The following is a 14,435-nucleotide window of genomic DNA, read 5'->3' on the forward strand; positions in this document are numbered from 1 at the left end:
ATGAGCCAAGATGTGTTATTGAATAACACAGGGAGCGAATGAATACGCTGACATTGCTCTTGGCCATTGCTCCGGCAGAGGAAAGATTCAAAGAGAGAGGTCTCCTCTCCTCCTTTTCCTCCCTCGTTCCCCTATCTTTTAAGAGGTTGTTTCTTCTCTTTCATGATCCCTCTGTTTCCCTCTGACATGATGGACTCTGCCACTTCCTGGCTGGCTGTGTGTGTGTGTCTCCTCTCACACACAAACAGGCTATGTGGCTGCCATTAACAAGACTACAGGAGTCTACATTCCTCTACAGAGAGAGGGGGGGGGGGCAACAAGAGTAAAAACCTAAACATAACTCTTTAGTAAATATATCAAGGTACTGTACATACATCACAATGTGTGGTAATACATTCCCTGTTTTCTATTTTCACAGCCTGGACTTATTTGGCCAAGATAATGAGTTCCGCACTATATCACATCCATAACACATTCCATACGGCGAACACTGCGGTTTCCTCGTGACTGGGAATTGGATGGGCCGGCGATTCTTAAATATTCCAACCCTCGGTTTCTCCCCTCCCGCACACTCTGTGGTGGACTGGCTCCACAAAACAAGATGGAGCCGTGTAGTCTGGCTCCACAAAACAAGATGGAGCCGTGTAGTCTGGCTCCACAAAACAAGATGGAGCCGTGTAGTCTGGCTCCACAAAACAAGATGGAGCCGTGTAGTCTGGCTCCACAAAACAAGATGGAGCCGTGTAGTCTGGCTCCACAAGAAAACAAGATGGAGCCGTGTAGTCTGGCTCCACAAAACAAGATGGAGCCGTGTAGTCTGGCTCCACAAAACAAGATGGAGCCGTGTAGTCTGGCTCCACAAAACAAGATGGAGCCGTGTAGTCTGGCTCCACAAAACAAGATGGAGCCGTGTAGTCTGGCTCCACAAAACAAGATGGAGCCGTGTAGTCTGGCTCCAAGTTCGACATCTCATTGTTCCAGAATAAAAGACAAACGCCACCAAACAACAAACAACGCACCACATTGTGTGTACGCATGAGCGTGTTTTTAAGTGTGTGAGAAAGGGAAAGAGGGAAAGAGAGAGAGAGATCGAGAGAGAAAGAGAGAGAGAGAGAGAGAGGGGGAGAGGGAGGGGGAGCGAGAGATGAAGAGGAAGATCGGTGCGGTGTTGGCACGGCCAGAGGAGGCAGAAGCCAGAAGGCTTCATTAGAACTGAGGGAAAAGGCCACGGATGCTAGGGCTCTGGGAAGTCTATCAGACCCAAACACAACCCCAGCCTTTAATCCCGCTGGAGTCACACCCACACCCACACCCAGCCACACACACACAACTCTCTTCCAAAACATCGCAATCCTTTATGCTTTTTTTCTCTCTCTTTCTCTATTCCTTCACTTGTTTTGTCTTTTTCTTTCTTCTGCTTGCTGTATTTGTTGTTGCTGCGTGTGTCAGTGGAGAGCTGTAGTCATTCATCACTGGTAAATGTACGCTGAAGAGAAAGCAGACACCTCAGGGGGGTTTCTCTCATCCCGTTCTGAAAACGCTGCACCTCCTGAGAGGAGGAGGAGGAGAAACTGGAGCAAAGGTGCTCTGGCAGGTACTGTAAGCACAGAGACGCACAGACGTACACACCCCCACACACACAAGCATCGACTAGTATGACAGCTTAGCTGTGAAGTGGGTGCAATTGCACAAAGAAACACAAGAGGACATTGATGTACAATTAAACTCCTGCACTGTAAGAAACAACAGTGTTGATTTGTGTCATGTTTCAACTTCCACCGTAAACATTCCAACAGCTGTCTGGTAGGTCTGACTCTCTAAGGCCTGAATTACAGGGCAATGAACGCACATCAGGGAGCAAATACATGTTTGCAACAACAGTTCCCCATTATTCCAAATCAATAAGGGACATAGAAAATGAACCACTTGTACAAGGTCATTGTCATATCAGCAGTCAATGTCATATCCACACTTTTAGAAAGAATCGGGTGCTGCCTAGATTTGAAAAGGGTTCCTCGGCTGTCACCATAGGAGAACCATTCATGAACCCTTTTTGTTTCCAGGCAGAACCCTCTTGGGTTCCATGCCGAATCCTTTCCACAGAGGATTCTGCATGGAACTGAAAAGGGTTCTCCTTATAGAACCCTTTTTCTAAGAGTGTACTGACGTTTAACACACGGTTACAGTAATGCACTTTCCATGTAGCCCACCTTTGGCCAAATAATAGCCTAACCAACAATCAGGCAACATTATGGACGAAACGTCAAAATCCTGTTGCTGCAGGATTATTTTTTGCCGTGAGAATTACATGTCAAATTAAGATCCCACATCTGTAGGAGGAAGGAGAAATGAATGGGACAAATAACGTAGACCACCGCGGGAAGAGGAGAGGTAGGCTGAGCGAACGAGACCAGAGACAGAGAAGACAAGACAATGAAAAAGGAAATGGAGAGAGAGGGAAAGAAAGAAAAGGGGGAGAGGGAAAGGGGGAACAAAGGGATAGCGGCAATGCTAGAGGATCTCTATTGAACTCCGGGGGTTCTGCGTGGATTCACAATGGACACCGGGTGTTAAACATTCGTATGGAGTATCAGGTACATTCTTTTGTTTTCCGTCGTTGAAACGCTTACATGGAAGTCTATACACACGTGTGTATCAAGATTGCTCCACCACCCAAAGGACATCGAGCCGACTTGACACAACTGTGAGAAGTATTGGAGTCAACATGGGCCAGCATCCCTGTGGAACGCGTTCAACACCTTGTAGACTGGCGAACGTGAAAAACCCAGCAGCGTTGCAGTTCTCGACACACTCAAACCGGTGCCCCTGGCACCTACCACCGTACCCCGTTCAAAAGGCACTTCAATCTTTTGTCTTGCCCATTCACCCTCTGAATGGCACACATACATAATTCATGTCTCAAGGCTTAAAAATCCTTGTTTAACCCGTCTCCTCCCCTTCATCTACACTGGTGACATCAACAAGGGATCAGAGCATCAATAAGGGATCACCTGGATTCACCTGGTCAGTCTGTCATGGAAAGAGCAGGTGTTTCCCATGTTTTTTTTACACTCAGTGTATAGTACCAGAAGTCTGTTCTCTGGTTAAGTTTATTGTTTCACAGGGGGTGTTGTTGGCTTTACGCTGACGCTGGTTGGTTGCGATCGGGGGGGGCAGCTTGAGTCTTTATTTACCCGAGTGGGAAGAATCAATGCTTTTCTCCCGCATGAGAAGTGTGCGGATCAATAGAGGGTTTCAGAAACGCCTCGTTGAGAAATCGATGGCTCTTTTACATGCCATTGATGGCTGTTTGGCTGGGGAAGAAAGCAAACGACAAAAAAGAAGGCATGTTTATTGGAGGTATTACTGCCTCCCGCTCCGTTCTTCTCCTTGTAAGAGGGCTATATCATGTCCCCATTGCCTTGTCTCTTTGGTGGTCATTCTTCTTGCTGCTTGTTCAAGTTGTGCACCATTTCAGCTCCATCTGATCTATGGAGGATACTGCAGTGGGGATTTCTTAACCACATTAACTCTAGTGAACGTTCTACGCTTCATCTTTTTTTTTGGAGTACGGACCCATTACACCTTTCGTTTGAGGAACTCTTGAGTACAGCCTCAAACTGGCCCAGTATCCAGTCGAGATAAACTACAGACTACAGTCTACAGGCCCAGGTATTTGAGCACTGAAGGCTACATGGCTATATGTGTTGATACAGACACCCTAAAGGCTGTAGGTCTTTGTACAGTACAGTAGGACTGATGGCAATAGGCCTTGATAACCACACGCTAGAGGCTAAGGATCTTGATACAGTAGCAGCAGTCTCTGCACTGGGCTTCAGTCTCTCTGAGCTCTCTTACACTTCCCCGGCAATGAGTGCAACTAGTCTGGTCAATGTACCGCGTGTCAACTAGCACCTCACTCATCCAATCAACACTTCCCACGACCCCACTGACAGGGCCCAGGGTCTGGGGAGGAGTCCTGGTTAGCAGCAGCGGCCTTGTCACCACACCTGTCCCATGCAGCAGTGGCCTGATCAAAGTGACATAGCCTGGTCTGACGGAGGGGTAGGGAGGGCTGCTGTCAGTCCTGTCTGTCCTGCTGACGGCCCCTCGGCCAGGGGAGGGGAGAGGAGGGCAGAGGATCGGTGGGATGGAGGGACTAGAGCTTCCCTCGCATGTCACTCAGCTGGGCGGCGGATGACAGAACAGGCCATTAAGGCTTGGATTGGCTTCACAGGTCATTAGGCAAGGTAGGCATCACACAGTCAGCCTCACAGCCATGCCACACAGGGCACTGAGTAATGGTGAGGTAGGGAGAGAGGGAGGGGTAGGGAGGGAGAGGAAGTGAAAGGGGGAGGGGGAGGAAAGAGAAATGTATACGCAAGCTTCAGAAAGCCACACATGGCAGAGCTCTGCAGACACACTCTTTTCTCCTCCACCACACAAAATCTGAAAGCTGTGTCTGTCCATTGGTCTGTTTCCGTGGTATTTATTCTCTCCCTCTCCCTCTCTCTCTCGCTCTCTCTCCCCCTCCAAATTCTAAATCACACAAACAGGCATGCACACACTCACATACATACATACGCACACTTGCTGACATACATCAACAGCAAAGGGATTTTTTCATCTTGATACAGTAGCAGATGTATAAAATCGTGCACACCGCCATGCAATCTCCATAGACAAACATTGGCAGTAGAATGGCCCTACTGAAGAGCTCATTGGCTTTCAATGTGGCACTGTCATAAGATGTCACCTTTCCAACAAGTCAGTTCGTCAAATGTATGCCCTGCTAGAACACAAACCCACCGCCGAGTGCTGAAGTGGGTTGCACGTAACAATTGTCTGTCCTCAGCTGCAACACTTACTCCCGAGTTCCAAACTGCCTCTGGAAGCAATGTCAGCACAAGAACTGTTCGTCAGGAGCTTCATGAAATGGGTTTCCATGGCCGAGCAGCCGCACACAAGCCTAAGATCACCATGTGCAATGCCAAGCGTTGGCTGGAGTGGTGTAAAGGTCGCCACCTTTGGACTCTGGAGCACGTTCTCTGCAGTGATGAATCACGCTTCACCATCTGGCAGTCCGACAGACGAATCTGGGTTTGGTGGATGCCAGGAGAGCACTACCAGCCCCAATGCATAGTGCCAACTGTAAAGTTTGGTGGAGGAGGAATAATGGTCTGGGGCTGTTTTCATGGTTCGGACAAGGCCCCTTAGTTCCAGTGAAGGGAAATCTTAACGCTACAGCATACAATAACATTCCAGACGATTCTGTGCTTCCAACCTTGTGGCAACAGTTTGGAGAAGACCCTTCCTGTTTCAGCATGACAATGCCCCCGTGCATAGAGTGAGGTCCATACAAAAACGGTTTGTCGAGATCGATGTGGAAGAACTTGACTGGCCTGCACAGAGCCCTGACCTCAACCCGACCTAATACCTTTGCGATGCATTGGAACGCCGACTGCAAGCCAGGCCTAATCGACCAACATCAATACCCGACCTCACTAATGCTCTTGTGGCTGAATGGAAGCCAGTCCCCGCAGCAATGTTCCAACATCTAGTGGGAAGCATTCCCAGAAGAGTGGAGGCTGTTCTAGCAGCAACGCCATATTAATGCCCGTGCTTTTGGAATGAGATGTTCGACAAGCAGGTGTCCACATACTTTTGGTCACGTGGTGTAACAGGATCGTCTACCCATGGAACCGGTCAAAAGCACAAAACGCACAAAGCAAAAACATCAAAGATAACGACATCAAAACCCCACAAAAATCTATCTGGCTCCTTGTTAAAATCTCTCCTTGGTACAGTGGAGCTCTCTGTATGGCCATAACTGCCCTCCAGTCATTATTAAAGAGAGAGATGGGACCCGAGTGGAGGCATCAGCACGCATCACTTCTCCCCTGCTTCTAAAAGTTTACTCCAAGTCCTCCACCAGCTCCTAGAGGGCCTATTTACAGCACAGGCGGTGGATTGTATTGGCTGCACGCTAACGCTTCCAAACACTCCTTTGATTCCCTCCCCCCCTCCATTCCTCCACCTCTCCTCTCTTCTCGGGTTTTCACTGACCCCTGGACACATGAGAGCTGTCTCGCTGCAGTGGGGGCCCGGGGCTGCTGACGAGAACAGCCGACCCTGACAGGGAGAGATGGGACACATCTTGAAATACTCCTCCCATCCTTTCTAATAAAGGGCGAGAAACCTCTCTCCTCCTCCTTTCATTCCCAGTCTTTTTTTGGGATCCCTTCTTATTCCTCTGCAGGCTGTCCCTTCGGACGGGATGAAAACAGGGTTAAAAACAAAGGAAGAAAATAAATATTTAAAAAATGCTTCTTCTGCACAATTTAAACCCAAACGCAAAAGTTGCGAGGGTTCTGTAAACAGGCAGAAAAGCTGATGGCTAGATATCTCAGATAAAGAGAGAGAGAGAGAGAGAGAGCAGAGGGATGTAAAAAACAATAGGTTTTGTTCACTGGGAGTGGTGTTTTTTGAAGAACAACAGCACACAGCATAGGCCTGGGTTCCAGAGTTTTTTTTGTTGCCTGAGACAAACTGAGCATTCTGTTGTGACAGAACCTTCACATTTCAAAGACTGTAGTGCATTGCACTACACAGCGCTCGGCGCAACAAGGCATTTACACAAGCGTTTATTTATTCATGTTGTTTTCTTTTTTCGTCTCGACCCCCGAATCCCCTCTGTGTTTCTGTTTATTTTCCATACTTTTTTCCCCAAAAACAAGCAGTTTCGCTGAAATGCAATTTGTTTGGACGGTCGTCACTTGCGTTGTTCCCCCGCTGCCGTAACTCGAATACTAAACGAGCGGAGCTCCGTTGAATAACGAATAACACCTCAGAGGCAGCAGCCTGGTGGGTCAGAGCATATTTCTCCCAAGTTTACAGGACAGACATAAAAGATACGTGGTTTAGGCCATGGGAACGCATCATTGCGGGGGGGGGATTCTATCTGATCACGTGGATAATATCTTCCCAGGTTCAAAACAACACGCTTTTAGATCTGTGGTTTGTAGATGCACCCAAACCATGATATTGGATATTAAACCTCAAGGGATGAAGTCTTGCCCTGGCTTTAGCTAGCCGAGGATAGGGACTTTTTCTTACTTAATGTCACTCAAGGCTTTCCATTATACCAGGATCCAGACCAGGATTTTTACTTACACGTCTGTGACTAATTACATTGTAAGGGGAGCTGTGCAAATATCATTAAAGTCAACTGAACTGAATTGCTGAATAAAGGGGACAATATACAGTTATTGCAGTGAAAGCCCAGCAGACTCATGAAAGACTTAGAGAGACAGAGTTTTTTGGTGTCTCTGGCGACAGAGCTCTCAGTCCAAGGGGGAAAGCTCTTAGCCCAATCAGTGTGGTTAGAATACCTGAGCACATTTTGCAGTTGTAATCGTATCACAGACACATAGCATAATCACATTCCGTGCCTGACAACCAGTCATAATGAGGATGGGGGGAGTAGGCACAAACCGGTAGTGAGAAACCTCTCTTTGTTTCTCCTGTAGGGCTTTCTACCATACTCGCTCTAACTCACAAGAACATTCAGTGGCCATTGCTTCTTAAATGGTTTTGACCACCCAAGGACTTGCTATGCAAACAGAGCGATTATGAATTACACTGATTAGCATTGATATTTGATCCATATATACACTTTCGTTCAAAAGTTTGGGGTCACTTAGGAATGCCCCTGTTTTTGAAAGAAAAGCACATTTTTTTGTCCATTAAAATAACATCAGATTGATCAGAAACACAGTGTTGACATTGCTAATGTTGTAAATGACTATTGTAGCTGGAACTGGCAGATCTTATATGGAATATCTACATAGGGTGTACAGAGGCCCAGTGTCAGCAACCATCACTCCTGTGTTCCAATGTCACATTGTGTTATCTATTTAAAAAAGTCTTTAAAAGGCTTATTGATGATTAGAAAACCCTTTTGCAATTTGTGATTTTATGCCTGACGAACAAACACCACGTGTACGAACCATTTATTGTTAGGACTTGAAAAAGGGTTCAAGTTCTGTGTACTTCCTGTCCGACTTTGGGAGTTTTAACCAATCATAAAGGTCACTTACGCTGACGAGCATCTGTGGGAAGGGCCCTCTGGAGTTTTCAGGCACGTTGATTGGCGGAATGACCCAGTCTCTCTTCTGTCTCCGCAGTACCTTGGAGCTCGTCTCCCGTTGCCTGGGAAACATGATGACGGTGGGTGGGGCCTGAAACTCTGGTGATGCTTTGACCTCCTCTTCCTCCTTCCTCTCCCCTTCTTTCCCCTGTTCCACTCTGATCTGAAAGACACGACACAAAAGACAAAGATACAGTTTGTGCGGGTTGCTATGTGATAAAATGGTGACGTGCGTACATGTGAGTGTGCACGTAAAAGGAGGTCCCAAGAAGCCGAAGCTAGCCCCAGACCTTGTTCTTTACACCTGGTTGTTAAAAACTCCCATAAAGAGTGGACACGTCTCTCCTAGGATTTACACCCCTATTCCCATTGCATGGCCAGGGATACTGTGAGAACTGTCAACCTGCAGGCTAGTGTTTTTATCCGGAATAAGATGGCTATAAGGAGCCTCCATTCCCTTATGTGTGAATATTCACTCATTAAAGTCTTGGTGCTAATGATGTCTTGATTGTAATCAGTGAGGTGGTTTTTGGTGGGGTGCAATCAAATGAGATGGACTACCAAACAAAGTTTGAACTGCATTGGCAGAGCAACCAACTGCGAAGAAACACAATTACAAAGTCAATCCAGTGATTCATTTATTCAGCATTTGAATCAATGGAGAAATGCTGGGTGCATCTATATAACACATTTTCCCCCGGGTCAAATATTAAGTTAGATAAGCCACTCGTTGTTTTCTTGTTTCAATAACAAATCAAATATCCTACAAGCCCGTAAACAAACGGACATAATATGTCATGTCAACATTCATGTATGTGTATGTACAGTGGGGCAAAAAAATATTTAGTCAGCCACCAATTGTGCAAGTTCTCCCACTTAAAAAGATGATAGAGGCCTATAATTTTCATCATAGGTACACTTCAACTATGACAGACAAAATGAGAGAGAAAAAAATCCAGAAAATCACATTGTAGGATTTTTTTATGAATTTATTTGCAAATTATGGTGAACAATTGAGTGAAAACCTCTTTCCATCAGCAAGGGCATTAAAGATGAAACGTGGCTGGCTCTTTCAGCATGACAATGATCCCAAGCACACCGCCCGGGCAACGAAGGAGTGGCTTCCTAAGAAGCATTTCAAGGTCAGACGGGCCTCATAAAAAATCCTACAATGTGATTTTTATTTTTTGCCCCACTGTATGTGTGTGTGTGTGTGTGTGTGTGTGTGTGTGTGTGTGTGTGTGTGTGTGTGTGTGTGTGTGTGTGTGTGTGTGTGTGTGTGTGTGTGTGTGTGTGTGTGTGTGTGTGTGTGTGTGTGTGTATATATGTATGTATGTAGGGCATTGAAGATGAAACGTGGCTGGGTCTTTCAGCATGACAATGATCCCAAACACACCGCCCGGGCAAGGAAGGAGTGGCTTCGTAAGAAGCATTTCAAGGTCCTGGAGTGGCCTAGCCAGTCTCCAGATCTCAACCCCATAGAAAATCTTTGGAGGGAGTTGAAAGTCTGTGTTGCCCAGCAACAGCCCCAAAACATCACTGCTCTAGAGGAGATCTGCATGGAGGAATGGGCAAAAGTACCAGCAACAGTGTGTTAAAACCTTGTGAAGACATACAGAAAATGTTTGAACTCTGTCATTGCCAACAAAGGGTATATAACAAAGGATTGAGATAAACTTTTGTTGTTGACCAAATACTTATTTTCCACCATAATTTGCAAATAAATTCATTAAAAATCCTACAATGCGATTTTCTGGATTTTTTTCTCATTTTGTCTGTCATAGTTGAAGTGTACCTATGATGAAAATTACAGGCCTCTCTCATCTTTTTAAGTGGGAGAACTTGCACAATTGGTGGCTGACTAAATACTTTTTTGCCCCACTGTGTGTGTGTGTGTGTGTGTGTGTGTGTGTGTGTGTGTGTGTGTGTGTGTGTGTGTGTGTGTGTGTGTGTGTGTGTGTGTGTGTGTGTGTGTGTGTGTGTGTGTGTGTGTGTGTGTGTGTAGCCTGCTGTATTACTAAAAGTGTCCTGTATGGTCCGAGGTCCACATGAATAATACAAAGTTCGAATCAGTCCAGCATCTCCAGGCTCTGCCAGTAGGAACACAATGTATCCTGCATGTCCAGTGGCTATGGGGAACTCTCGTATTAACATGGAGAAGCATGTTAGATTTGACATGCAGTATCTCCGGGCTTCAGTGTAACCTCCGGGTTATAATACACAAGTCCAGAGTTCAGCAAGTTCAGTCAGAATCGTCCTCCAACCACATCCCTCAGCCCTCTAGCTCCTCCCCTCTCAATATCACATTCTATAACCCTCCTTTCACCCCCACCCTCCTCCATCTCTCTATCCTCCTTATTGTTTTCCCCCTCTCTTCTCCCTTTTGGCTGATCCTGACAGCTTGTCGTGGTAATAGCAATTCCTCAGAATCTGCGGAGTGCTATGCTAATAGGTGGATGGAGCGTGAGACGGGTTAAGCGTGCCAGAGGGCGAGGACGATGCAGTGCTAACGCTCTATCCCAGGTGTCCCTTAGATTTCCACCAGGTCTCCCCAAATCATCTGCTCTCATGTTGCTTATTGTTCCAATGGCAGGGAGCGAATGAGAGACATTTCCCAGCTAAACGGGTGAGAGCAGTGGCACAAGGTAAGATAACCGTATTGTGTGTGTGTGCGTGTGAGAACAAACTCCGCTCCTCGTATAAGAGAGACAGGTCCAATCACCATATATTTACATATAAAAAGCCTTGTGTTTTAATACCGGTTCCAATATTTCATTTTACCTTCCCTCCCCTCTCTAACATCCCTCTCTCTAATGTGTGGCCTTGCGGTTTCAGTAGTTAAAATGCAAGGGGAAACCCAGGAACTACGCAGGAACAGGGCACAACAACGGAAGACTTAAAGAAGGTTCTCTTGGCACACTGAAAGTTGAGAGCTCTGGCGCACCGCAAGCTGTTTATTCTAATTACCGCCCCGTGGAACTTTCCACACAGTCTATACCCCCCCCCCGTTAACCCGCTGCCTGGTGGCCTCCGAAGCTGGGCTGTACCTGCCAGTGGAAACAATGCTTTCAGATTGAATTCATTAGATGGACGTACATGAGAAAGCTTTTCAGGCTGCATTAAAGGAAGCCTGTCTGTTGGAGAGGTTGGCATGTAAACGTTGGGCGGGTGGGAGGGAAGGAAGGAAGGAAGGAAGGAAGGAAGGAAAGAAAGAAAGAAAGAAAGAAAGAAGGAAGGAAGGAAGGAAGGTAGAGGGCAATGCCCATGGGTGAATGTGCCGTTTTCAGTTTCTTCAATCCAGCTCCACATTTCAAACATCAGATATGGCACAGAACAAGGGGGGGGGGGGGGGCATGGGATAGACAAGTGGAAAGGAGTGAGAAGAGAGTGTGAAGAGAGTGAGAAGAGAGTGAGAAGAGGGGAGAAGGTTAAGGGCTAACATGATGGAGGGAGAGAGGGTAGAGACATGTTGGGCTCTGTCATTTGCTTGTCAAATATCATTTGGCAAATTTTGAGTTTAGAACGTTTGATGTTTCTAATATTGTCCAAACTTTTTGGAGTTGTGAATGTGGCAGTCGATCTTAAAGTCCATGCTTCCCTTGGTGACTCATCTGCTTAGATTTCAGCTCAAATGATTACCATGTCCTGTATACAGGGGAATGAATGAGGGTAGTGGGTGCACTTCATCTCTCTGCCACTAGGGGAGCTGCAGCTCCTCATACAGCCAGCTCTGTCTTTGCTTTTCTAAGTCCTCATGATCCAGAAATCATCTAATCCAACCATTCTTCTCCTCTCCTATGCCAGGCCTTCCAAACACCCATGTGACATGTTCCATCATGTGTCATCATGTGCCATCATGTGCCATGTTGCCTGAACCAGATCCCTATGGTGTATGTTCAGGGGAACACCTCTCTCTCCCCCCATCACCCAGTGCCAAGTCAAACACGCGTGTGTTCTCCAGCTACGGTACATGGATCCAAACTAGATTAGTCAGATGGAGAGGGGCGACAGATGTACGATGGGCTCTGGACAAATGTCTTCTATTTCTCATCGGGAGGAGGGCTTAGTGTGCCTGATTGCAGGGGCTGGCTCCTCCAGTTCAGAGAGCCACGGTGGGGGGGACTAGGGAGGGGAGGGAGGAGGGGTTCCGGGGGTGTTAGGGGTTGGATGGGGGAGGGAGATAGGGAGTCGAGGAGAGTAGAGATAGTGGTGCTGGTGGGGGGGGGGGGGGGGTATATTGAGAAGCAGAAGTGACCTCCCTGTCTAAATAAGTTATGCTTCAAATCCTTTCATCTGCAGATCCTAACAGGTACATGTGGACCACTGGTGAGTAAGGGGCATAGAGAGAGAAGTGAGAGGCAGAGAGCGCAAGAGAGATAGAAAGAGAGCAAGAGCGAGAGAGGGAGAGATGAGCTGTGGCCCATTGTTGCCTAAGGGACTCTGGCCAAGCTGTTCTCCAGCTGTGGTAGTGTACTGGAATTCTGGCCGCAGCCTGCTGACACACATTGATAACTCAGAAACAACACAGACGACTATGTGAACGAACACACATGCACACACACAGGCAGACAACACCGAGACAGTGGACGACTAGATAGGATTGTGTTGGATTGTCAAATATCGAACAAGGGGCAAACTCAGGATTTCACCATTATTCCTATAACTTGGAGGCTAACATGATCACACAGCTAAAATGACTGATATTGTCTGGTTGCACTGGTCTAAGCATTAAATAACTGAATGTAGAATTATATATACAGTGGGGCAAAAAGGTATTTAGTCAGCCACCAATTGTGCAAGTTCTCCCACTTAAAAAGATGAGAGAGGCCTGTAATTTTCATCATAGGTACATTTCAACTATGACAGACAAAATGAGAATAAAAAATCCAAAAAATCACATTGTAGGATTTTTATAAATTTATTTGCAAATTATGGTGGAAAATAAGTATTTGGTCACCTACAAACAAGCAAGATTTCTGGCTCTCACAGACCTGTAACTTCTTCTTTAAGAGGCTCCTCTGTCCTCCACTCGTTACCTGTATTAATGGCACCTGTTTGAACTTGTTATCAGTATAAAATACATCTGTCAAAAACCTCAAACAGTCACACTCCAAACTCCACTATGGCCAAGACCAAAGAGCTGTCAAAGGACACCAGAAACAAAATTGTAGACCTGCACCAGGCAGGGAAGACTGAAAGTGCAATAGGTAAGCAGCTTGGTTTGAAGAAATCAACTGTGGGAGCAATTATTAGGAAATGGAAGACATACAAGACCACTGATAATCTCCCTCGATCTGGGGCTCCACGCAAGATCTCACCCTGTGGGGTCAAAATGATCACAAGAACAATGAGCAAAAATCCTAGAACCACACGGGGGGACCTAGTGAATGACCTGCAGAGAGCTGGGACGAAAGTAACAAAGCCTACCATCAGTAACACACTACGCCGCCAGGGACTCAAATCTTGCAGTCCCAGCTGTGTCCCCCTGCTTAAGCCAGTACATGTCCAGGCCCGTCTGAAGTTTGCTAGAGATCATTTGGATGATCCAGAAGAAGATTGGGAGAATGTCATATGGTCAGATGAAACCAAAATATAACTTTTTGGTAAAAACTTAACTTGTCGTGTTTGGAGGACAAAGAATGCTGAGTTGCATCAAAGAACACCATACCTACTGTGCAGCATGGGGGTGGAAACATCATGCTTTGGGGCTGTTTTTTCTGCAAAGGGACCAGGACGACTGATCTGTGTAAAGGAAAGGATGAATGGGGCCATGTATCGTGAGATTTTGAGTGAAAACCTCCTTCCATCAGCAAGGGCATTGAAGATGAAATGTGGCTGGGTCTTTCAGTATGACAATGATCCCAAACACACTGCTTGGGCAACAAAGGAGTGGCTTCGTAAGAAGCATTTCAATGTCCTGGAGTGGCCTAGCCAGTCTCCAGATCTCAACCCCATAGAAAATCTTTGGAGGGAGTTGAAAGTCTGTGTTGCCCAGCAACAGCCCCAAAACATCACTGCTCTAGAGGAGATCTGCATGGAGGAATGGGCAAAAATACCAGCAACAGTGCGTGAAAACCTTGTGAAGACTTACAGAAAACGTTTGACCTCTGTCACTGCCAACAAAGGGTATATAATATTGAGATAAACTTTGTTATTGACCAAATACTTATTTTCCACCATAATTTGCAAATAAATTCATTAAAAATCCTACAATGTGCCCCACTGTGTGTATATATATATATATTAGTGGATTGATCAGCTTTAATACTGCAGGTAGATTGTAGCT

At 46.3% G+C, this 14,435-nt stretch overlaps 1 protein-coding gene across 2 annotated transcripts in view; it reads right to left on the minus strand.

Annotated features, from left to right (window-relative positions):
* The window catches only part of LOC124031714 (cadherin-4-like), a 380,434-nt gene that overhangs the window by 85,634 nt on the left and 280,365 nt on the right, over positions 1-14,435 (minus strand). For both annotated transcript variants that reach the window (XM_046343304.1, XM_046343303.1), the window contains one exon: positions 8,100-8,312. In XM_046343304.1, the coding sequence (XP_046199260.1) occupies positions 8,100-8,312 (213 nt within the window). The remainder of the gene's footprint in view (positions 1-8,099; positions 8,313-14,435) is intronic.

Source organism: Oncorhynchus gorbuscha, linkage group LG03 (genome assembly GCF_021184085.1).
Source record: "Oncorhynchus gorbuscha isolate QuinsamMale2020 ecotype Even-year linkage group LG03, OgorEven_v1.0, whole genome shotgun sequence".
Lineage (NCBI taxonomy): Eukaryota > Metazoa > Chordata > Actinopteri > Salmoniformes > Salmonidae > Oncorhynchus > Oncorhynchus gorbuscha.